The sequence below is a fragment of the Theileria parva genome, chromosome 1 (assembly GCF_000165365.1).
Source record: "Theileria parva strain Muguga chromosome 1, complete sequence, whole genome shotgun sequence".
Classification (NCBI taxonomy): Eukaryota; Apicomplexa; class Aconoidasida; order Piroplasmida; family Theileriidae; genus Theileria; species Theileria parva.
The window spans coordinates 2,323,125-2,347,443 of record NC_007344.1 but is presented as its reverse complement, the minus strand read 5'-3'; the positions used below and the strand labels follow the sequence as shown (position 1 = coordinate 2,347,443).

At 34.2% G+C, this 24,319-nt stretch overlaps 12 protein-coding genes across 12 annotated transcripts; 7 read left to right on the top strand and 5 right to left on the bottom strand.

Moving 5' to 3' along the window:
- Positions 1-40: 40 nt before the first annotated feature.
- Positions 41-613, bottom strand: ACYP1 (Acylphosphatase-2). The gene has a single exon (XM_761569.2). The coding sequence runs from the start codon at positions 373-375 to the stop codon at positions 85-87; it is 291 nt and encodes a 96-aa protein (XP_766662.1). The 5' UTR covers positions 376-613; the 3' UTR covers positions 41-84.
- Positions 614-665: 52 nt separating this feature from the next.
- PTP4A3 (Protein tyrosine phosphatase type IVA 3) lies at positions 666-2,484 on the top strand. Its single transcript, XM_761568.2, has 3 exons — positions 666-968; positions 1,131-1,540; positions 1,645-2,484. Exon 3 carries the CDS (start codon positions 1,699-1,701, stop codon positions 2,203-2,205), a length of 507 nt encoding a protein of 168 aa, XP_766661.1. The 5' UTR covers positions 666-968; positions 1,131-1,540; positions 1,645-1,698; the 3' UTR covers positions 2,206-2,484.
- Positions 2,485-2,591: 107 nt separating this feature from the next.
- On the top strand, positions 2,592-5,404 carry TpMuguga_01g01139 (uncharacterized protein; the record flags this gene model as incomplete). The annotated part of the gene is made up of 4 exons (XM_061305150.1): positions 2,592-3,346; positions 3,379-3,736; positions 3,855-4,601; positions 4,746-5,404. Exons 1-4 carry the CDS (start codon positions 3,344-3,346, stop codon positions 5,402-5,404), a joined length of 1,767 nt encoding a protein of 588 aa, XP_061161715.1. The 5' UTR covers positions 2,592-3,343.
- Position 5,405: 1 nt separating this feature from the next.
- PAS1 (Peptidyl-prolyl cis-trans isomerase) lies at positions 5,406-6,724 on the top strand (the record flags this gene model as incomplete). The annotated part of the gene is made up of 9 exons (XM_761566.2): positions 5,406-5,453; positions 5,493-5,543; positions 5,625-5,677; positions 5,764-5,833; positions 5,868-6,014; positions 6,066-6,155; positions 6,223-6,297; positions 6,329-6,625; positions 6,657-6,724. The coding sequence occupies 8 exons, from the start codon at positions 5,406-5,408 to the stop codon at positions 6,386-6,388; spliced, it is 594 nt and encodes a 197-aa protein (XP_766659.2). The 3' UTR covers positions 6,389-6,625; positions 6,657-6,724.
- Positions 6,725-8,273, top strand: DSK2 (Ubiquitin family protein). Its single transcript, XM_761565.2, has 7 exons — positions 6,725-7,204; positions 7,234-7,398; positions 7,429-7,494; positions 7,567-7,727; positions 7,817-7,982; positions 8,013-8,216; positions 8,246-8,273. Exons 1-7 carry the CDS (start codon positions 7,060-7,062, stop codon positions 8,251-8,253), a joined length of 915 nt encoding a protein of 304 aa, XP_766658.1. The 5' UTR covers positions 6,725-7,059; the 3' UTR covers positions 8,254-8,273.
- Positions 8,274-8,374: 101 nt separating this feature from the next.
- On the bottom strand, positions 8,375-9,784 carry meigo (UAA transporter family protein). Its single transcript, XM_761564.2, has one exon. The coding sequence runs from the start codon at positions 9,518-9,520 to the stop codon at positions 8,411-8,413; it is 1,110 nt and encodes a 369-aa protein (XP_766657.1). The 5' UTR covers positions 9,521-9,784; the 3' UTR covers positions 8,375-8,410.
- Positions 9,766-11,013, top strand: TpMuguga_01g01135 (Ubiquitin fusion degradation protein UFD1 family protein; the record flags this gene model as incomplete). The annotated part of the gene is made up of 4 exons (XM_761563.2): positions 9,766-10,077; positions 10,170-10,545; positions 10,575-10,677; positions 10,734-11,013. The coding sequence occupies exons 1-4, from the start codon at positions 9,892-9,894 to the stop codon at positions 11,011-11,013; spliced, it is 945 nt and encodes a 314-aa protein (XP_766656.2). The 5' UTR covers positions 9,766-9,891.
- A 333-nt stretch (positions 11,014-11,346) lies between these two features.
- On the top strand, positions 11,347-14,030 carry TpMuguga_01g01134 (Zc3h12a-like Ribonuclease NYN domain protein; the record flags this gene model as incomplete). The annotated part of the gene is made up of 1 exon (XM_761562.2): positions 11,347-14,030. The coding sequence occupies exon 1, from the start codon at positions 11,493-11,495 to the stop codon at positions 14,028-14,030; it is 2,538 nt and encodes an 845-aa protein (XP_766655.2). The 5' UTR covers positions 11,347-11,492.
- Positions 13,993-15,349, top strand: pyrF (orotidine 5'-phosphate decarboxylase). The gene is made up of 5 exons (XM_061305149.1): positions 13,993-14,361; positions 14,529-14,853; positions 14,987-15,136; positions 15,173-15,234; positions 15,265-15,349. Exons 1-5 carry the CDS (start codon positions 14,068-14,070, stop codon positions 15,319-15,321), a joined length of 888 nt encoding a protein of 295 aa, XP_061161714.1. The 5' UTR covers positions 13,993-14,067; the 3' UTR covers positions 15,322-15,349.
- On the bottom strand, positions 15,300-20,491 carry SRCAP (SNF2 family protein; the record flags this gene model as incomplete). Its single annotated transcript, XM_761560.2, has 6 exons — positions 15,322-15,576; positions 15,606-15,794; positions 15,824-16,016; positions 16,121-16,290; positions 16,344-17,875; positions 17,929-20,491. The coding sequence occupies 6 exons, from the start codon at positions 20,489-20,491 to the stop codon at positions 15,325-15,327; spliced, it is 4,899 nt and encodes a 1,632-aa protein (XP_766653.1). The 3' UTR covers positions 15,322-15,324.
- Positions 20,059-21,749, bottom strand: TpMuguga_01g01131 (uncharacterized protein; the record flags this gene model as incomplete). Its single annotated transcript, XM_761559.2, has 4 exons — positions 20,832-21,254; positions 21,301-21,371; positions 21,403-21,477; positions 21,516-21,699. 4 exons carry the CDS (start codon positions 21,697-21,699, stop codon positions 20,832-20,834), a joined length of 753 nt encoding a protein of 250 aa, XP_766652.1.
- An 8-nt stretch (positions 21,750-21,757) lies between these two features.
- Positions 21,758-23,904, bottom strand: pgs1 (PLD-like domain protein). The gene has a single exon (XM_761558.2). It carries the CDS (start codon positions 23,711-23,713, stop codon positions 21,803-21,805), a length of 1,911 nt encoding a protein of 636 aa, XP_766651.1. The 5' UTR covers positions 23,714-23,904; the 3' UTR covers positions 21,758-21,802.
- Positions 23,905-24,319: the final 415 nt, after the last annotated feature.

Sequence of the window (24,319 nt, the reverse complement as noted above, 5' to 3'; positions counted from 1 at the left end):
GGATTATTCATATCTTTCCAAACATTAAATTATGTATTAATGTACATGATAAATAACACATTGTATGCTATGGTGTGTCGTAGATTAGTATAAAATGTTGAAGGAATCATAACTTGAAGCGGAACTGCTGTCGAGAGTGAACGAACAGGATTCAATTTCTGAATTTGGAGAGCCAACAGACTCTAAAAAGTGCTTAAATTGGTTCATTTTAGCCTCGTCGTCAGTTTGGCCCTCACCAGAGACACTTCCGTCCTCTTCGTTCCTGACGTAGCCCTTGATGCCTAACTTGTCAGCCTCAAGCTTTGTGTACTTTCTGAAAAAAACACCTTGGACCTTACCACGGACATTAAATTTAAATTTATACACATTACTCATTTCCAGAAATTTTATAAATGGAAGATTCCAAGAATATATAATTAATTTATTGGAAAATTAATAAAATCATGTAAATTTAAACTATTTAAAAACAACGCATAAGAGTCGATGTGAACAAAGATGGAAAATACTCAGGAAATAATTAAGTAAAAATAAAATACTGTGGATATATTAATGGAAGAAATGATGAAAAATATAAATAATAAAAGAATAAAATAAACATAGTGTAAAATGTAGAGATGTGAAAATGTAGTAAAAGGGCGGTTGTTGGAGAAAATAAAATAAGGCAAGTTAGTTGTAAATCTGGTATAATTAACATTCAAATTGTTAGAAATCAAAATCAAAGGTTTTTAGAAGTAAATGGAAAAGTAAGAGCTAGTGTACGACTAATTGGATTTTATGTCGACCGGCACCACAAACCTAAAAGGATCTATCATATGACCAAAGCATTTTTAAAAGATATTTTCAGTACATTAATCATTCAACCTGTTTCATCCTTTCTGTTTCATTTATAACCTGGTGTACTTTCTCCCCTTTAAGGTCTAATTTTCACGAGTACTCCTCAATCTTTAAAAATTGATAAACATACAAAGGTTAGTTCATCTATAATTTTTATGTAGTTTCAACTATTTTTTAAAAATTATTTTTTTAATTATTTGTCTCTCCACTTCCATCAGCTAATAATTTTTTCATCCTATGTATTAAATTATCGGGAATTTGATCACTTGTTAATTAACTTTTTGATATTTGCCCAGAGATGTGATCACTTTAATTGCGGCCAGCAGAGTCGCATCAATCGAGTGTTTTGTAATATATATGTTCATTATTTTTTCTAATTTCAACTTTGTTCATCATAAAGCAAGAGTTTTTTACCAGCATTGTTCATCTTACAGTAAAATTCTCTTTACTACTCTTGATATCACTGTAGTCTCATTTTTCCAAAAAATCCCCCTTCTGATTAATATTTGACTTGATTTTGTCGAATATCGGCTGATATTATTGATAAATGTAATACAAATAACCATGTAAAGAAGATTAAAAGGGGACTAGGAAAGACCGAAAGTTTATTTCATGTGCTACTATAGGTTTCCAGTAAATCATTTGGATTTCTACCAACTCATTTTTTCACTAATATTACTCCTACCAACTACTAATTGGTAATAAAGTAAGTTATCAACTATTACCCTCTTGTTTGTTATCATTTAGTCATAATTAGTTATGTTAAGTATTTAAAAATTAGTTAAATTATAGTGTAATAGAGTTTTATAGATAGTAATGAGAATAATTTGATAATAACAAGAGCTATTGGAATCGTATAAAGAGATGTCATCTCACAGTTGTGTTTTGAATAAGCCTACTCGAATCGAGTACCAGAAGCTCAAGATCTTGATTTTGGATGCGCCAAACAATTCTAACTTGAAATTATACATAAAAGAAATGTTGGAGTTTGGTGTGAGCTGTCTGGTCAGAACCTGCGAGTCAAACTACAATGACCAGTTGTTGCTGGATAATCAAATCGAAGTAAAGGATCTGTTCTTCAACGATGGGGACCCACCTCCCTACGATATTGTGACTCGCTGGCTCGAGTTAATTCACCACTGCCTAGAGACGAACTCGGCCATAGCAGTCCATTGCGTGGCGGGCCTGGGACGCGCACCTGTGTTAGCCTGCATTGCACTGGTTGAGTACGGCATGCAGCCACTTGATGCCATTTGTTTTGTCCGCGACCGCAGAAAAGGCGCAATTAACCGCAGACAGCTCGAGTTCCTCAAAACATACAAGAAACAAAGAAGACGCAATTACAGATGCCTCACGTGCACTGTCATGTAACCGAAACCCTGTCATTGTTCTACTCATTTGTTCATGATAAACCCTTTGTATTACTATTGTTTGTTCCTTAACTGTTCATCGTAGTTAACGCTGTCTATTATAGTTAAAATTGTCGATTGATGTTTAATGCCGATTCTCAATTCTTAACACCTGGTGGAAGCTAATGGTTAGAAATGATAAATTGTAAAAGAAACTAGAATTGGCAATAGAATTTTCAAAGTTCGGACTTTTTTTTAACTGCTGATAATTTCCATTTAAGCATAATGTTATGACAATACATGTTTTATATGGCACTCTTGTATTTCTATTCCTCACCCTTTTTATATAGTTGGCATCCATATATAAATTGGTTAATATAAATACTTATTAGTTTCTATAAATTCGTAGGTAATTCGCATATTTTTAATTGGGTTTTAACTTTTTTCCCATTTTATTCCTAACTTAAACAGTATTAAGTAGAGGGCATCATAGGTGTGCAAAGAATTAGCATAAAATGAAGATCTATTTAAATATAACTAAAATGCAAATTTTCCACAATTTTTGAATGAAAATAATGTCTGGAATAGTTTGTAAAAAGTGTATTAATTAGAAAATTATATTTATAGATGAACCATACAAGTTAGACAAGTATGCCCAAAAATAATTCGGGCAAAAACTGTTCAATCTTCCAAATACACAAATGATCTAATAAAAATCACTAAAATCAAAATGATTAAAGTGGTTTGATTATTTTTTTGGAAGAAATGGAGGGATTCGGGGGCACAGCAACGGATATGGGAGGATGCATCTTTGCACATGGAAATTGCATGATAAAGTGAAACATTTAAAATCTTGAAGATCTGGAAAGTTTTTATTAAAAAAGCATCTGGAAGGATAAAAAATCTGACCAGGCCAGGAAATAAAGATCTATTCACTGAATAATCGGGATATTTATCATGCTACCGCGGGGTCAAATATCATTTTTGAGAATCAATTTCCTGGATGAAATTATTATTTAAGCATATTAAGTTTTACAATTTGACGTTTGAATACTGTTCTATTTTTTTAAAAGTAGAAAAAATTTCCCCCTTTTATTATTTTATACCACGTTCTGGTGTGTTAGCGGTTCTTTAATCAACGAAAATTATGCTTTCCCAGAATGGTAAGCGCTTAATGCCAGCAAATTATTTTCAGGCGACAGGGCTAGATCTAAGCAAAGAAGCCATAGATGACTTAGAAATACACGAAGAAGATATTAGTGATTTTATACTAGGGGAAGATCTTGCATTTGGTTCAGAAAGTGGTCAGCAAAGTTCCGGACCAGATCCTTCATTAGATCCAGCACCGGAACAGGGTGGATCTACAAAAGAGGATAAAAACTGCCCCGTAAACTCACAGATACAGGAACAAAATGTCACCGCGGGAGACGACAAGGATTCAGCGTCCACCTCAACCAGTAGTACCTGCTCGAATATAGAATTCAACTCACTTTGTAATCTTCTCACTATCAACACTAACAACGGGATTGATGAAGCTCACGATTCCACTAACAGTATTTTTTATATAAATTATCTAAATTTTATATACTGTATATATAGTTAAGTACAATTAATATACTATTAAGAACTATAGCTAGAACGTATGTTTAAAGGTTGATTAATGGATTATAGATGATGAGATATTGAATCGAATGAAGATAGAGGAACTGGTCAGACGACATTTAGAAAGTATGAACCAGAGTATTGGACGACAAGTAGCAGGGAGTGAGGGTATCAAGAGAGTTCAGGAGGACAGGGAGTGTTTGAGTGAGAGTAGCTGGACAACGAATAAAGTTGAGAGATTATTGGATGAGTTACCGAAAATTGAAGGGATCGTTTATGAGCCGGAATTTAAATGTTTTAAGTCCCGTATTCCACCTCGATACTGCAAGTACTCTGAGGAAAGCTCATTTAGCGCAAAGAGGTACGGACTCAAAAACGCCTGGCTAAAGGCTGTTTCACACCTCTTCACGAGCATTGCGTCGTCGGTGTTTGATTTCCCACCTGTGACGCAGAGTTCTGGAGGCCATTCACCTGAGGCCATGGGAAGGCCTTCCACAGGGACTTATGGTGTTCCCAGGTCAGTGCCAGAAATTAGAGAAAATAAAGCTAGAGTTGGTCCAGATGACATGGGCAACTTGGACTATGACTCATTTTATGACTTACGCCATAAGAAGATCAAGGTTTCGGATCTCGAGCTCAAGAACATTAAAAATATTAAGCGTTTTATGATCAATGAGATTGACACCGAAAACTTGGAGGATAAGGGATATGAAGCTCTTCTATTCTCCTCAAGAACCAACAACAAACATGTTTTATCACTTGAGGAACAAAATGATCCCAAAAAAATTGCGGAATCCCTAAAACCATGGCACCAATGTATGTTCTTACAATATTACAAAATTTTACCTACTTTCATTCTTATTCTTGTTTTTTATTTTATTATTAATTGGAATTATTTAAGTATAATTTAGTTATAAATAGAGTATATGATGTGTATGAATGGACATAATAATTCATTAGGGGTAAACTGGGTTCCGAGTATATCAAGATGGCGTACGTTGTATTATGATGAGAATAGTGTAAAACATACAAAAACTTTTACACCTGCGATTTTTGGAGGAGTTAAGGAGGCTTACTACGCAGCAGTTGAGTTTAGGAACATGATTGATAACATGGACCAGCTTACACTTCCAACCATAAGGCGGAACTGGATCAAATCAAACGGACCGAGCACTAACAAGCGCTCCCCTACTCTAACTGAGGATAAATTTGGGTCTCCAGAACCAAAAGTCGAAAATATCTCAAAGTCAAACTCTAATTTTAATTTTTCAATACAAACCAACAATTCTCATACCCCTGTTAATTGTACCCAAAATCCTCAAATCAGCAATAACACCACCGATACAGTCAATAGTACTCAAAATACTCAAAATACTCAAAATCCTCCAGATAATTTGGGAAATAATTGTCATAACACTGATAACAATTCTCCTAATGTGGAAAATAAGAATTGTAATAACAACATGGGAAAAGATTTACAAAATGATGAAAACCCCTCTAATAATAGTAAGGAAGAAGTTCAAAACAACATGTCAACCGGAGTGGATATTGATTTTTTATCAGGCTTGGATACGAAGGGATTGTTTATCCCTATACCTCTAGATTGGAAGCGGGATTAGTATGAAAACTTCACTTGAGGCATTTAATTTTTTTAAATTTCTCACTAGTGTATCTGTTATTTATTATCTGTTTTATACCAGTTTGTAGGGAAGGTGTAATTTTGAAGTTGAAGGTTTACATTTTCACGACCATTCTAAGGTATAATCATCTTTTACACACTAAGCCAGTTTATTTTTAATTTGTTTTTACATTTCTTAAATTATATAAACCAATGTGTAGGAGAAGATTCTATTTGAAAGACCAATGCAAGAACAATACAATTGTTGTTTAGCGTAACTGTTTTCATACTATTTTAATCTTAATTTAGTTATTGATTTATCAGTTATTTAAATGAATACTGGAATAAATATGTTAATAGTCTGAAATCCGAGGGAAATGAATTATTTAAAAGTGGCGATTATAAATCTTCTTTATCTATGTATAAAAAGGTATAAAAATTATGATTTCAGATGGGTTGTTTAGGTTATGATACAGCTTGACTACGCATTTCCCGAGGACGAAGAGTTTTTGAAAAAGTTTGAAGATGTTAAATTAAGCACAAACTTGAACATGGCAATTGTAAATTATAAATTAAATAATTTCAACGACTCAATAAAACATTGCAATGAAGTACTTTTATACACATTTCTAATAAATTTTCGTATAATACTGATAAATTAGGTTCTATCTGATTATCCAGATAACTTGAAGGCGTTAACTAGGAAGGCGATGTCATTTATGGCACTTTGTAAATTAAATGAAGCAAGATCTGTAATTAACCTATTTAAATTATTCATCGGCTAATTTATTAAGTAACAATTGTTTGTAATTTCTGTAGATTTTGATGAAAATATTACAATTGGATGAAAATTCGGAGTATGCAAAGAAGGAGCTGGAGAGGATAAAGCAAATTGTAACAAATAAATGAAAAATAATAGTTTTAGGAAGGCAAAACAAGCTTACAGGAAAGGAATCTCTACAAATCAATGATAACAAAATTTTAAACAATTGTTTATTTAACTAGGGGATTTTGTCAAATAAGATCATTTAAATATCATTAAACAATTTTATGAGTTAAATGTGTAGGTAAATATGTGCATGAAATCCAAGAATAAGTTGAGTTTAAAGTGAAGTGGTGTATCAAAGAATGGTAAATTGAAAGTAACGAGGAATAAGAATGGAATCGAATGGGCAAAAAATTCTAAAAATTACTTGAAAAGCATAATAATAGTGACAAAATGGTAAATTTATTCTGAATGGAATGAAATCTAGAAATTTTAATTATCTATGTGGAAATGATCCCCATCAATTAGCTGTTGTTTTTATCATAACCATTTTCCATATTTCTAATTTTGAACTACTTTTCCAACAATTCAAGCTGCCTGAAGCTTTATTTTCCCTAGAAGTACATTTGTTACCTTGTACAATCATCTTAACCTCAGTACTCGGAGACATTTACCTTAATTTGGCCCTTTTGATTTGCATAACTTTAAGTTAAATTATTCTCAACTTTTATTTTTAATTATTCTGTTTTATTTTTTTATCTATTCATTTTTTTACAATTTCTTTAAAATCTGATTTTTCTGTCCTTGAAGTGTTGCCCTTATTATCATTACTATAATTGTTTTATTTGAACTGTTCATAATACTTGTTTTTGATATACTTGTTGTATGATATGGGTCTGAATATTACTGTGAAGGTGAGTGGCGGAGAAGCGTTCACTCTTGAGGTTGAGCCTGAGATGACAGTTTTACAGCTTAAGGAGAGGTGTTCTGATAAAGCAAACGCCCCTGCGGATAAACAGCGACTAATCTTTAAAGGTACACCTTAGTCTTTTAATTTCTTGTAGGTCGTATTATAAAGGATGAAGAAGTTCTAAGTGCTTTAAATGTTGAGGATGGGAACACCATTCACCTGGTTAGAAGTGGCCTTAAGCCAGCCTCTTCTGCTCCTCCAACTGCAACGCCAACAGCCCCCACCGCTACTACTCAAAATACAACAACGCCCACCACAGGTACTTTAAATTAATTTTATTTTTCTTTAGGCGAAAATCAGCCGTTCGGTCAAGTACCAGGATTCAATCAAGATTTTATGTCACAAATGTTTCAAGGTTTTATATTAATATCAGTACTATTATAACGCCATAACTATGTTATGATTATAGTATAATATTGGAATTTAGGTGGAATGGGAAATATACCAGGAATGCCAGAACTGAATCCGCAGAGCGCAGCTGCACTTCTTAATTCTCCAGTAGTTCAGGAAATGCTAACTCAAATTAGCTCTAATCCTGAACTATTCAGAACACTTGTAGAGTCTTCGCCTCTTCTACAACCAATGGTGGTACCTTTCCTACACAATTATTTACTTAACTTACGCATTTATCCAACTATATAATACTAACTATATACTATCTAATAATGTGTTAATAGCAACAAAACCCGATGTTTGGACAAATGTTGAATAATCCAGAGTTGTTGAGGACTTTGATGAGGCCAGGAATGTTACAGGCTGGGCTTCAGATGCACCAAGCAATGCAGCAGACAAACATGAATAACCAAGGAAATACCAACACCGCAACTCCAAACCCAACAACCAGTAAGCTTACCTGTTTTAATTGTGACTTAGCGGAGAACCCCTTTGCAAATTTTCAAATGCCGGGAACAATGCCATTCCCGACAACCCCAGTGGATACCAGACCACCCGAGGAGCGTTTCAGCACACAGCTACAATCACTCCAGGAGATGGGATTCACCGACCAAGCCGCAAATCTCCAAGCTCTGGTCCAAACCAACGGTGATATTTCAGCGGCAATCGCACGTTTATTAAATCGTACCTAATAAGATATTCATTTTTTTTAGAACCCTGAATTAATATTATATTAACATACTACTCAGTATATACACTATAATACGTGATCTACACTAATGTATAGTGTATATTACATAATATATATAATACATAGTGCATATTATGGTACCCATATATAGTTTATAGTATAGCATATTAGATGTGTGAACTGAATGTCATTTGGTTTTAAATTTCTTTGATTTGTTTTTGAAAAACTGTTGAAAGAAGATGCTAGAAAAGGTTAGAATGAGAGAAAACCACTGAAGGTGGGTCATTTTATGCTTGAAAATGTAGACAGATAGGAGAGTTGTGAAGGCTTTCCTGAGAGTTGTAATGATGCCAGTGTATAAACTACCATAGGTCTTGATACATAGAAATACAAAAAGTTGGCCCAAACTACCAGAAACGGCCAGAAAGAACACAAGTCTCAAAATATGTCTGTGCTTAAAGAGGATGTAGAAAGGATCAAGACCCTCAGTTAGGAAAGAAACAAGGAATGCAAGAGGCAGAGAAACTAGGTTTGTGATGAACATTAGGACGTGAGGATGCACATCTACTTTTGAAAGAACGTCATCCTGGATAGGGCCGACAAAAGCGTCACAAACTAGTGAGAGGAAGCACATGAAAATGCCAAAAACTGAAGTCTTGTTACTTTTATAGTTTACAAAGTGGTCAAAGTTGAACAAGATGAGAGATAAAGTTACACAAAAAACACAGCTGACGTCGTACCAGGCGTACTTCTTCCTAAACAGAAGAAAGCCTCCAATCAGAATCGGAACCATTTTGGAGCTCTTGATAACCACCTGCGTGGGAGTACCTACACGAGGAAGTGCGTAGGTAGAAGTCATTTGAGCTAAAACGCAAAATGAGGAGGAGATTGAAAGCTTAACTAGGTGCTTCTTTTCAAGCACTGAAAACAAAGAAGATCTGACCTCCAATTTCTCGGTCAAATCTGGAGTTGAGGCCATTTTACCAGATTCATCAAAACTACCGGATAATTTGGCCGGATTCTTTAAATTTGGATGCGATTTACGGCTAGATAGGACCGTGGTTTTGTTATGTTGAACCAGGAGCAAGGTAGAGCTCATTATCAGGTTTGAAAAAGTGGTAATTACAACTATAAAAATAGGAAAACTATAAATGCGATTCTCTTCATAATTAAACTTAAGAAGTTTCTCCAAAAAGTACCCGAAGGATAAAAAACAAACATAGATCCCAAGCACAAAGAACAAACACTTCAAGTAGGAGCGAACCTTGAGCCTTCTAGATAATTCCACCCTAGTCATCTGTGTATTAAAATAATCATATATTTACATTGAGTTAAACTTCGATTTTAAAGGTAAATCAACAAATGTACAAATTACAAGATTATCAAGAAGGGTTTTGATAATATATAAAAACAAATTAGTAGGTATAAGTATAATTTAGTAAATATCAGATTCTCATTTGAGTGAAAAAAACAATTTAAAAGAGAAAATTACAAAAATTCCAACACTAACTTTTGTCACTACAACATACTGTATATACTAATGTTTAGTTAGCTATTAACCTTATTCTTTAGTTCGTAGGGTAAAACAAATGTAAAACTAAATGTTAATTTATTCCTTTTATTTTAGATTCCTTCCAAATTTACAGTACATGTATAATAATTTTTATTATGCAAAGGCTCTTACACATATTACAATTATGTGTAATACTATTCAGTTTAAATAGACTAGAAACCATTAAAATAAATAATGGAAGGTTAAAATACTCAATTTCAATAAAAAGTCCCACTGAACTTTTGGGTAAATTGGTAGATAAACTTGTGAATGTGTCAACTGAGTCCTACAACAGAGCAAAAGTGAGTCCTTCTATTACTCTAATCATATTCATATGTATCTACTAGTAAAAATATTATTCATTTTATAAGTACTTTTTGAACATAAATTGTAGAAGGAATTATATGTTGAGGATGTGAATGGAAGTATCAATAAACCTGCAAGACTATTGTTAGCTTTGGAACAAAGTGAACTGTTCAAACGCTGTAATAACATAAACTACAGCGATGATGGGAGTGAAATAAACTTCTCTGACCACGACAAGGTCCTACTACCTCCCTCCTTCTTCGAGTCACTTAAGGACGGAGATTACAATGTTCCATTTCAACTACTTGTACGAAAGATTCACAACCCACAAGAAGTTAGTGAGCCAGCAAGAACCAACGATATGACTACCAAAGGTTCAAAGAAGGATTTTATCAAATTAAATAATAAAGACGAAGCCACTGAGTGTACGATAAAAAGTAATAATGAAGACTATATATCGCAAAGTTAGTGAAATTGTTATAATAATTTTTAGATAAAATTCCCGAGGAGTGTATTTCATGTTCTGCAATTGAATTTAGAACCGATGAAAATTACATTTATTTACCCAAATGGATTATAAACAACCTCAAGATCAAGTATTAACATTATACTAACTACATATAGCTTAGGAGAAAAAATAATTAATTTTTAGGCCGTATGATATAGTACTGGTGGAACCAGTAAAGTTAAGTGATTGTATGAATGTAGAATTAAAGTGTTTGGAAAAGGGATTTTATGATTTGAAAAATGTAAAGAAGATTTTGGAGGACAGATTAAAGTACTATTCAACTTTAACCCTAAATTCAGTGATTCCTATAACAGTGGATAAGAAAACGTATAATTTCCAGGTTGTTAAACTGGATACTGGAAAACGTCAGAACGTTAACCGTGTATCAATACAGGACATAGACATTAATCTCAAACTTTTATGACAATACATACACACATATGTATTTACGACATTTTTATTGATTTAAAAATTATATAAATTTTTGAGCAAAAGGAAAAATTTTGATTTAAATGTAAAAACTTGTGTAATTGTGCAACATAACCTCAACCACCTGTGAAATTATTATGTTGAAATCATTTTATAATTTTATAAATCATTTAAACTAATTTTATGTCTGTTAACTTTAAAATTCGCATTTATTATTAATTAAAAATTGTTATTTTTGTAATTTATAAAATTCTCTGTATAATAACTCTTGTCTTGGATTCTCTAACAATTTGATGTAATTAATATGAAACTTATAAAGATAAACTATTCTTAATGTTATTTTAAAAATCTCGTCATTTTTTATAAAAGATTCCATAACACACATTTAAATTATTTAGTTCACATTTAGGATTCTAAGAATTTTCACATTTTTAGTGCTATGGATGTAAAAAATCTCATTTTCGAAGAATTAATATGTTATGGATGTTCAAAATCTTTTACTGGATTTGGATTTTTACAGCTTTAGAATCATATCTCAATTCTGAAAATGGATTCCTCAACCATGGAGCCAAAAACAATTTTGTTTATTCTTTCAAATGCAGTAATTACAATAAATTAAGCTTAAAAAGTGTTATAAACACTCCTGTATCATATAATAGAGTAAGGAACCATGCCATTTCTACAGGGATAACCGAAACTGCAGTGAAGTCTGAGGTGGTGCCAACAACCGAGTCAGTTGATTATGACTATTTATCTAATCTAATAGGAGAACTTATTAGGTTCTCAAGTTCAGTGGATAAAAATCAGCCTGAAATATTCTATAACGAACTAAAGGACATCTTAGGAAATGCTTCACATGTGGTTTCGGAACTTTTCACTCCGCCAGTTGAACTGGATTATGTAAGTAAACTGGGGGAAATAAAGATAGAATTGGGGGAAAAAATTGATAAAATTGAGCCTCATCACCTTATCAAACCACTTAATTATAAACACTTTAAACATGGTTTCCCTTTCACGTACGAATATTTGACGGACTTTGACCCACTCAGTTCCCAAAGGATTCCCAAGCTTTGGAGGAGGGTGTTGAAGCCAAATATTTCAAAATTAGTAAGAAAAAAACTGTTCAATATGTTAGAATTCTTGTCAAAATCCCTGGGGTTATTTATGGTTACATTTCATGAGACTAACTTGCCAATCCCAGAGTTGTATAAAGTGGGATCTACATTAGGCTTGGAGGGAACAACTCTCCTTTTTGAAGGGATAACACTATTACACCTCAGAGATGATTATTATGGAACAGATTTAAAGGCAAGGATTGATAAATCCTTCGAATTAATTGAATACACCAACAAGGTTAACCTGGGACGGAACAGGAATTTCTCCCTGATTATTGAAAACTTTTTCCGTAGGAAGGACTATGAATCTATTTTTTACATAATAAAATACATGTCTGAAAGGTTAAATAGGAAGATAAATGGGCTTTACTTGGTGCAATTTCTAGTCTCGCTGGCACACAGATTTAAAGCCTTAAAAAATGAACAAAACGGATTAAACGCGAAGTTATTCTCTGAGTTGAAGAAATGGATTAAACAAGGTTTGGAGTTGTATGAAAAGAGCAATTTACACGCTTTTAACATAACCGATGAGTTTGCAGGTATTCTTGAGAAGAACTACAGGGATTTGGCACCTGGACTGTTCAGAATTGTTTCAGTGAGTTCTGGCAATTCACCAGTACCATTTGGCTCCTGCGACTTTTGCAAATTTAAAATTCAGTTTCAGGACATTTCAGACTCAGATCGGTTCGAGATATTCTCGAAGATGATAAAGTCCATTTTTAATACTTCAGTTAGGGAGTTTTTCCCACTATTTGAGTTCTACACGTTTTTACTCAAAGCGTCAGTCGATGGAAACCCTTACACCTGCATTATTGACGGACAAAATGTTGGTTATTACAGGAACAAAACAAGAATATTGGATTACACCAAGTTGAAGGACGCACTTAATTTTTTCGAATCCTCAGGTGAGAACCCGCTCATCGTGTTACCTGTGAGGTGCTACAAGAAACTATTGTACCACTTGGAGAAAACGGATAGACCAAATTATGATTTTTTTGCCAAACTTCATGAGAACAGATCCATATATCTAACTAATAGTTATTCTTATGACGACAACTATTTTCTACTGGCTGGGATTGTTAAGTTTACAGAGGATGAGATTAAGTTGTTTGATCAGTACATGAAGCAGACTAGTGTTCAAAACTCCTACCATTGCCATATTGATTACTGTTTAAAAAATATTAACAATGCTCAGTTTAAGAAAAGTGATAAGAATACAATTATTTTAACCAATGACAGGCTTTCAAATTTGCTAATCGAGGATGTGAACACTGAGGTCTTAAACACATGGAAAAACTATTCATTGATTAGTTTTACCGGTTTTGCCCCTAGGACTATGCTGACTATGGGCCAGAGAGTAAATTACACATTTTCAGTAATTTCAGATAATGACAAGTTTCATATCCCAGTTGGTCGGGATCGAGTTTTTACAAACAACTATGAGATACACAAGTGTGAACTAAGACTAGAAAAGCCCACTAGATCATTTGAAACACCAACTATACCTGGAACGGGTAAACTTTCTCTCAAAATCCTTAATTGTGAGGAAACACCGAATAAGAAGTGGTTACAGCACAATCAACACCTCTTGTTTGATACTCCAGAATTAACACCGAGCTTCCGTTCGTCGGATAATAACAGCTTTAAAGATGAGAATTACACCTACCACAACTTAAATGGTGTAAATAACAGCTTTAAAGATGAGAATTACACCTACCACAACTTAAATGTTGTAAATAATGGCTTTAAACCTCAGAAAAGGAGTTATGGAACTGATTTTTCTGAGATTTACCACAACTCGCCCGAGATTCTTGAACAAATGTTTATACCAAATTCAAGGTCGAAGTGGTTGTGCGTGGACTTATCCTCCATAGACTCACTAATTTCAAACTTGTAATTTTTAATTATTTCCAAATACACTTTTATTTATTTGAATGGGTTTCTTTGAGAAGTTAGAGGCCAGAATCAGATCAAAATCTACGATTCTTTGCCTAGGCTTGGACCCTAGAGCCGAGCAAGTGGATAAATTTTCAAAAACCGAGGAATTTGAAAGATTATTCCAACTTAATATAGAGGGAAATGTAAATTTATATAAAACTGATAAGGACTCTACTTATGTTAAGCTTAAACTGTACTGCTTACACATTTTCAGCAACACACTAGAGCATGTTTGCTGTGTAAAGCCTAATTTAGCCTTTTTCTTACCCAGATTAGCTGATGGAGTTCAGGTTAAAAGTTATATTTAGGATTCCTACAATTCCACTTTAATATACTTTCTATTTTTATTTTTAAAAGATTATTTTATAATTCTTAATTACTTCTACACCTAAAAGTTACTTCTATTACTCAATCTCTTTAAATATTTAATATATCTCAGAATAATAACGATTTACAGGTTTTGGTAGAGTTGTGTAAATATTTACGAGAATTAAATATCCCCGTATTGCTAGACTGTAAACTGGGTGACATTGGCACGACCACCGAATACTACAAGAAATTTGTGTTTGACGAACTTAAAGCAGATTCTTGCACTTTAAACACATTTCTTGGCTCTGACGTACTCAAATCTTTCTGTTCTGACTCTTCTGGCAATTTTGTAAATGACCTTTTCATCCTCGCTAAATGCTCCAACGAGTCGTCTAAAGAGTTCCAATCTGCTCTTTTAAAGGACGGCACTCCTCTATATTTACGTGTTATTCATCAATCTGAAAAATTCTTAGGTTTAAAACACTTTATTAACTATCATTTAATTATTTATTACCAGTTATCAGGATATTGGCTATTAACAATTACAGTTAACATAAGATTAATTATTGGTTAACTTGATATTAACTCTTTAATGATATGTAATAGAGAATAATAATTGTAATTGCAAGTTTGGCTATGTTGTCGGCTCAAATTGTGTTGAAGAGATTAAGAGGATTAGGGAAAACTATGAATGTTATCTCTTGGTGCCAGGTGTAGGATCGCAGGGCGGAGACCTAGAACAAACACTAAAATACGGTAAAACATACTATCACTTACAAACACGATGTTTAGGGTTAAACAAGAATAAGGGAGGCTTAATTGTACCAATATCTAGAGCAATTACTGATACTGATGTAAGTTTAAGGTTACTAATAGTGTCTTAGGACCCTAATGAAAGTGCTGTATATTACAAGAATTTAATCAACAAGTATATTAAGTAGCGATTACTGTGAATCTTCTGACAGTTCATCCTCTTGAGATAGTTCTTCGTTTTCAGAACTTGTGTAGTCTGTGTATATATCTTCTTCATCTTCCTCCTGTTCATTGTTTTGCTGATTCTGATAGTCCTCGATTTGTATCTTCAACTTCATGTTCTCAACTTGCCTTTCCAAAGCCACAGTTTGGTATTTGAGTAAGAATTGAATGCAGTAACTGACCAGTCCAGGGATGCTGTTTATAATATCCGATTCGAAATCCTAAAAACACATAAATTCAGAGTCCTAACCTGTTTATTTATATTTTCATTCTCCTTCTTGAGTTTTTTCAAGGCCATTGAATCGTCTGCATCCTCAACTTCAATGAGCATCTTGATGTTCTGGACACCTTTTGTCTGAAATTGTGTCTCATCCACGTTACTTTCATGGAGTATCTTCTTCCCGTAAATATCCTCTTCATCTCCCTCATCTCTCTTGTTCTAAAAGCTATTTACAATTTTAGATTTACCTGGAATATGTTTATCAAGGTGTCCAGGTTTGAAAACCAGTTGTTGTGCTGAATGTCGAATTGTCCTTGATCCACAATCAAGTCATCCAATTTTCTCTTTTGCAACTGCTTTCTCCATATGTTCTCCTCAACTGTATGTTCAGTAATTAATCTGTACACATTCACGTCCTTGGTTTGACCAATTCTGTGACACCTGAAGAAATTACAGTTGGGTAAACATAGGTTTGTATATAATTTGTATAATATATATAAATTAAATAGTTATGTATGAAAATTTATAAATAATTATATTTGAACCTATCCATAGCTTGGCGGTCTATAGCTGGATTCCAGTCAGTATCGTAGAAGATAACAGTGTCGGCTCCTGTCAGTGTAATCCCAACTCCACCCGTTCTTGTGGAGCTAATGAAAAGGAAAATCTTAGTGTTTTCATTGAACCTGTTTATTATCTTCTGCCTCATATCAATCTAAACATCATCATAAATCCGTGATAATAAATGTAACTATGTGCAACAAATACCTTCGTTGAACCATCTAGCCTGATGTATGTGAAGCCCATGAAGTTGATCCAGTTTTCCAGAATATCTAGCATTTTTGAGAACTGAGTGTAAATAATGCACCTATGTTCTTCAGATTTCAATTTCAGGAGTAAAGGCCCCAGTACCTTGAATTTCCCACAATCGTCATTGATTGAACGTTTAGAGGGGAAAAGTAGTTTATAATTAGAGTTAACTGCCTCAACTGTGACTCTATTCTTCTTATAGTAATCCTTGTCATCTCTTTTCAGGAGCTTAGTTTTAACTTCGTTCATGTACCAGTCGTTTTTATTATTGTAGTTAATTCCTTGGGTACCGGAAAAATATAATTTCACTGGCCTGCTAACTACCTTGACCGATATTACCAAAAAATTTAAAATCAGTATCAGATACGACTCTATTATCCTATTTATCTCCAGTTTGTTCCTCAAGTTGAAGTTAAATATGCTATCTTCTCTATTCAACAGCTTTTCACTCAAAAACTTATTAGTGAGTTCATCAAGCGGTCTTTTACTCGGTGAGAATTTTCTTGGTGTGAACTTATCCTTCATTGGTCCTAGATTTATCTTTTGCCCCTGCAATAACTGTTCTCTTGACAACTCATTTATCATAATTCTCTTCGGCGCTTCAGGATTCTTAGGTGGTTCAGCCTTCAACTTTTCACTATTTAGACCATATCCGTTATAGTGGTTATAGGGTTTGGCTTTCTCAGAATTTACATCAGTTACCAAATTTTGATTCAGAGCATGCCTATTGTTATTCTCAACTCTACTAGACAATAACTTATCTAGGGCAAGGTAACTAAGTTCAGAATTCAGAGCCAGTTTTCTCTTCTTAAATGACTTATCAACTATCAGTCTTTCTGTCCTTTGTCTTTTAGAACCCACTTCTGAGGAAGCCTTGTTACCATTATTAACCTTACTGGTACGGTTGCGATTATCGAAATTATGTTTCAGGGCATCACTGATTTGAAAGAGGTAGGGCAGCTGGAGTGTATTAATATTAAATTCTATTGGGATTTGAACATCGCGTGACTTGAGCTGGTCTGGATGATTACATATTTTCCTCAGCTGTATCAGAATGTTGAGCATACTTCTGTAACTCAGCCTCTCATCTTTACTGCCTTCCTTATTTGAAGAAAAGTTGTATAGGTGAATGTACTCGTCATAAAGAACTTGCTGTCGTTTGGTCAGTGTACACTTGAGCACATGTTCGTATTTTGAGGGCATTTGCTTCTCCACATCCTTTTTCAATCTTCTCAAGAGGTACGGTCTGAATATTGCATGGAGTTTTTCAACAAGTTCCATGTTATTTTTGTTCATTTCTTCTCTTTCCTTGTTCTTCTTGTCAAGTTCCGTGTCTGTAAAAAGCGGGTTATTGCTGTACATGTTATCCAAGGCCTGGTTAAGTGGATCTGTGAACCAAATATTAAATTGTGTATGGGATGTGAATATATTTGGGAGTATGAAATGCATCAAAGACCACAATTCCTGCAGTGAGTTTTGCAGCGGTGTTCCTAAAAAGTCAATATCATGTATTCAAATGTATTTTATAAAATAACCTACTAACCTGTCAATAATAGTCTATATTTTGTATTAAATGTCAATAACGTTTGCCAACGCTTTGAAGTGAAGTTTTTAATGTTTTGGGCCTCGTCAAGTATCATATATTCCCATGCTCTCCTCTTTAATACATACGAATCCTGGACCACAATACTGTACGAGGTGATTAATACATTGAAGGAGTGTGGTTTATTCCACCCTGTTCTCTTTTTCGATCTTTCTGCCGGTGTTCCATAATATGCTAGAATTTTGAAACCTGGGCAAAACTTGTTAAACTCCATCACCCAGTTCAGCAGTATGCTCGTTGGTACAACAATTATATGTGGACCCCAATTCCCCTTGTTGCATGCCAAATACGCCAACAAACAGATCGTCTGTAGCGTTTTCCCCAGTCCCATTTCATCTGCCAGTATTCCGTTAATGTTCCGTTCATAGAGCGATACTAACCATCTCAAACCTTCCTTTTGATATGGTCTTAAAACTCCTTTTATTAGAAATGGTACTTCGATATCTACGCCATCTTCCTCTTCATCTACATGATTTTCCCAATCTTTTTGTTCCTCTGTTCCAATTTTTTCAGAAGGTGTTACGGTCTCCATCCTACTTTTGGAAGATGGTTCCTCCCTTTGAGTTTTATCGGCTTTAGTATCTTCTCTGGTCCCATCAGTGCCGATGTAATCATTTGTATATTTATGGCTCTTTTTTGGTACTGGGTCATAATCAACTTCATCTGCTTGATTTTGGTACATCTTAAGAAGTTCTTCCAATGGCATTTCAGCTTCTTTTTGTAAGTCATTCAATTCATTCTCTTCCTTATCAGAGTCCATCTCATCTTCCAACTTCAAATCATCCAGCTCCATACGTTCCTCGTCCTTATTAACTACATACTCATCCTCAACCTGGTCCTCGTCTTGAGACGCACCAACCTTGGAAGAATCAACATTATCAACCCTTGAAACGTCAGATTTATCAGCATTGGGGGGTGGAGATTCATCGGGCATAGAAATATCAGATACATGGTCAGGTTCATCTGAGTCAGTGACTTCTTCAATTTCATCATCATCAGCTTCTTCAGATTGCCTATAGTCAGGTTGATTTTGGTACATCTTAAGAAGTTCTTCCAATGGCATTTCAGCTTCTTTTTGTAAGTCATTCAATTCATTCTCTTCCTTATCAGAGTCCATCTCATCTTCCAACTTCAAATCATCCAGCTCCATACGTTCCTCGTCCTTATTAACTACATACTCATCCTCAACCTGGTCCTCGTCTTGAGACGCACCAACCTTGGAAGATTCAACCTTATCTTGTTGTTGGGTTTTATTTTTTGGCGTTGGTGTGCGATTTTGGTTATCCACTTGATTAAAATTTTGTGTGGTATGGTTATGGGTTGAGCCAGTTTTAATCTTTTTGTCAAGTATATATCTGTCCTGGTCACTAATTGAAACCTTAATTGCATCTTGTATGAACTTGTCGAGGTTTTGCTTCTTCTTCTTTATAAGTTCTTGCTGTAAATCCCTCTTCAAATGTTCCCACGCAAACTTCTCGATTTTTTTCCAGAACAAATCAATTGAGTTGCTGAGATTGCGATATAGTAGCAACACTTGCTTGTTTCTTTCTGTTTTGTTCTTCTCGAGGTCCTGCTCCATCTTTATCATATACTTGCTTGTGCTAGTTACGAGATTCTTATATATCTTCCTCTTCTCCTTGTGCTCGTCATTTACAAGATCCTGGAAGTCTTTCATCTCCTCCAATATCTCCTCAAACTTTAAACTATGTTTATCTTTATCCCTACTTGAGGTTGGCGATAAGGATGAGCAGCTAAAGGGTGAAGGCTCGTTAATTTTATTTGGTATGGTTTTACCCATTTCAGAGTGCAGTTCGTTTAATTTGGACTGCAACAAGTTTATTGACTTGTTTATATCCTTGATTTCATCCTTGAATTGTTCATACTTCCCTCCCAACTCAATAAAGAACACTGGGTCCACTTGCACATTTTCCAGCCCCAGCTTCCTCAGTTCTGAAATATCCTTGCGCAGAAGCGATTCTCGGTTTTGGCTAAAGTAGTTTTCAATGTAATTTAACCCCTTTATAAATATGTGTTCCTTGTTTATTAATATTTTTTTCTTTTTCTTCTGTTTTGAGGTCAGATATTCGAACTCGTTAAAGTTGAACACATCACTTCCCTTCAACTCGTTCAGTTGTTGGGCTAAAAGGTCCTGGTGCTCCACTTGTTCTGGAGTAAGCTTGTTAACATAACTCTCTCCGCTATAACTATTATTATATTTGCTGTAACTGGCGGCTGAGGTATCTGAAAATGACCTCTGCTGTCCAAAACCAGGCTGGTAGTTATAGTAAGGTTGTGGTTGAAATGGTAGTCCAAAAAACTGTTGGTTAGTCGAGTATGCGACTGAAACTGGCCTGAAAAATTGTTCATGGTCGTTAGAGCCGGAATATGATCGTTGGTGCTCTCTTTTCATCCTTTTCCTTTTTACGGCACCTTTATCTGAATATTTAAGTTCATCTTGGTTTGCATCTTCAATATTTGGTTCGTGAGATGCGATTTTCTTCATCAGCAATCTTTGATTTATTGCTGCTGTTCTTTTCGACCTTCTACTCTCACCATCTCCATCTCCCAGAGGTTCCTTGCTCTGGCTACTTTCGTCTCCTGAGTGGTCTCTGTATTCCTGAAGGTTCTGGCCTTGTTTCTGTGATTCATTAGGTTGCTGAGGTTCACTCTCCTTTTGCAGTAATGAATTTTCCCTAAGATCTGGTTCTTCATTTAAACTTTTTGGGCTAGGATCTTCTTTTTTGGGAAACCACTGAAAAATGGTAACTCCGGTAGAATTACCCTTGGGAGGTGTATTTTTATTATTCTTAAGTGGAGGTTCCATAATAATTATAATTAGGGGATTATCCAATAATTTTACCTTTGTAGTACCTTTTGCCTTTTATTTCTGATAATATTTTCAAGAAATCTACATATTCATCGTTCCTCTTGACCTTCTTCTCTACACATGACTTATCTCTATTGATATTAGATAGATTTTTAGATTCTTTATCCTTAATAGTACGTTTAGGACGCCTTTTACTAGGTTTATCAGACAATTGATAGTACGTATTAGGTATTTTATGGCTTCTTAGGGTTTCTGGCACATAGGGTACTGCTGGATTATTGTTTAACCTTAAACCTCTTAAAAATTTTAAAAATGATTTTCTCAGAGCTCTGAAAGTCTGTATTGACTTGTTTATATCTCTAGATTCAAGATTAATCTTCTTGAGTTCATTTTCATCCACATCGAAATTACTATATATGAGCTTCCTCTTGTTCTTAACCTGGTTAAAAATTAAAATTTAACTAAATTTATAATTTAAAATTTACCTTTCTCAGTTTTTTATTAAATCTTGCCAATTTGTAGGTAAATCTTCTAGCTTCGAAGGACGCCCATTTAACTATACAACTTTATGTATTTTATAGTCTTACTTTTGTCAAAATTTTCTTTATTTTTACTATTATTGTTAGTTTTATCACTTATATTAAAAAATTGTTTATCAATTCCTATAACGTTGTGAATTATTATAATTGTTAGAGCATACTTTTAATGGAAGGTGATTCTGTAGCGTTGAAGTCAGCTGTGTCACTGCTTGTTGACTTTGAGGGATAAAACCGGGGACTAATATTATTAAAATGAACAAAACAAATATTTTTAAAATTTAATGAAACTGATTCGACCTGGAATTTATACACATATAGTACCAGCAGGTGAAACACATGAATCATAACTTAATCCTACCATTTGCTGTATATAGTTATTTAAATTAAATCTGTTTAAAAAATAGAATATGCTAATACATTAAAATGAAAGAGAGTAGGGGATGGGGGATTACAAATATTGGCGAAGGATGAAGGCAAATATACGATAAATGAGTTTTGATCTTTTTGAGGTTGTACTTTTCTTGACTGGCGTTGCGTTTGAAAACAAGATGTATGCTTCGTACTTGAGTGGATCTAAAACGTTAACTGAGTTGGTTTCTACCAGAATATTCATTTCCAAGTCCTTGTTATGGGACCTCCTTGACAGGTTAGAACTTCCTATCAGCATGGCGCATGGTCCCTTAATACTCTTCTTAAACTCTTCAAATGTAAGATCTTTGGCGTTTTTGGGTATTTCTCCTTCGAAAACCCATATTCCTTTGTGATGGAATGTGTATCCTGGGTTATGATACTCATAGTAGAATGAGTCATTTTCTTCTTCGTCCTTATCTTTGGAATACCGTGGGCTCCTCTTGAATACGTATTCCAGGAGTAGGTTTTGATAGTGGCAGTATAACTTGGGAATTAGCCTCTTTGAGTCAGTACAGTTGTGGAAATCGTTCGCTGTAGGGGACGAAGTTAAAACATAAAATGATCCCATATTCTCTGAGCTCTTGCAATTAAGCATATATGTTACCAAATCTGAGTAATCTTTGGTGAAGTTAAGGTAAGAGGTTGCCAAAATTAATGAATGCCCTGATTTACGATACTTAATCATGAGGTCTTTGCAGAGCTCCTCATCTTGTCTGAATGGCGGGTCTGAGAATCCTAGCTGGAAGAACAGCATAAACCTTGTAAAACCTTCCATCGGTGGATAACGTCTCATAATGCGATATGGAGTGTGGTCGATGTCATCAAGTACTGTTCCGCTATAGTTATTACATATTGAGCAATATTCATGCTTCCCATTGTGTCTGATAGTTTTAAATCCATTCATGTTTCTACCGCTTCTTGCAGTCCCATTCATATTTCTCCAACTATTAATGCTATTATTGTTAGACCTTTTTAGGTATGATCTTGGGCTTACTGAATAATTGCCGCTTAATGATTCTTTGATGTACAACTCTTCCAAAAATTCCTCCTCGTTTACATCTCTTGGCGTATAAAAGTCGAAGCTTTCTCTTCTGGAGTGGTCAAAAGTTTCTTGGCCAACACTCTGATTGCTTAATATACTGCCTGTCCCACTTAAAGATTTCCTGCGGTGAACAAGCTTATTAAACAGTTTTCCAGTCCTTGATTTCTTCTCTTCAGGGCCCAGGTTTGCGAACACTTTTGCCATTAAAATTGGCTCCAAAGCGTCGTTACACATCTTTATCATAGTCACGAAACGTCTATAGATTTGTTTCTTGAAAAGCAAAAAGTCATCCAGTGGGTTAATCAGGTCAGAGTCCCATACAAACTCTAAATTTTCCGTAGTTTTATATGCTATTGTTCCCACCGTCTTAACTATTGTACGCATTAAATTTGAGAAAAGCTCGTCATCCACAACCATGTATCTATCCATTCTGTTTGTGAAATATGGTGTTGAGCAGTTGGCTCCGCTGATAACCGTAACACTATCTGCTACGTAAATCTTCATGTGTAGTGTTCCTAGTACTTCCGAATATGGCGGTCTCAATATTTCATTAAAAAGTGGGTCACACAGTGGTGAATGGTATAAGCGGAGGCTAACATTCTTTTGTTTCAAAAGGGGTTTGATTAAATCCAGGATACATTTGCCTGTATTTTCTCTTCTCATAGATCTTTGTTTATCCAGGAGCAATTCTACGACTAAATCAGGGTTATTTTCCTTTGCTTCAAAGATGCAATTTACAAAATCTTGTTCCAAGGGTAGTGTTCCTATGTATAGACAAGAAATCACTATCTTCTCCTTGGCATTTCTCATCATACTACATAATTGATTGTAATATGATTTCGGGTCATATAAAAATGACAGATTTTTAGATTCTGTAATGTATTCCAAAAGCAGATCGTTCTCCATCTTTCAAAATATCAAAAACTGATAAAATATCTTTTGGAGTAACACACTTATTAAAAACCGTCAAAAATGATTCATGTTAGAATGCTTTGGATAAAATAAAAAATTCAATTATGTAAACCTTGAATATTGAACCCCCATCCTGTTACTAATATTACCTATCTATTAATGCCAAATGTTCATTAAATTTATTATATTAATACACTCTAAACTTGTTTAACTTTAGTTATAACCTTTTACTAATTTTTTGTGGTCATTATTATAGAAACAGATTTGATTCTACACATCCATTACTTTCCATTCCTATTATTATCCTTACTTATTAACTATTTAACACATTTTGCCTATTTGAATTTATTTATTTATATTTATATATTAATATTCCTTATATGAGTTTACAAAATGTTTGATTAATAAATAAAAATTATTATGGTATAGATCATCTGTACACATCCCTGTTGATTTACCGTATTTACAATCTTTTATACTCTAATAGGCTTTTATTTTTCTTCAATGTGTTAATAGTATATACCAACATTGAAATTTTAGTCAAATAATTTAAATGTAAATATAAATAATAAATATTAAATGTGTGTAAAAAATAAGATT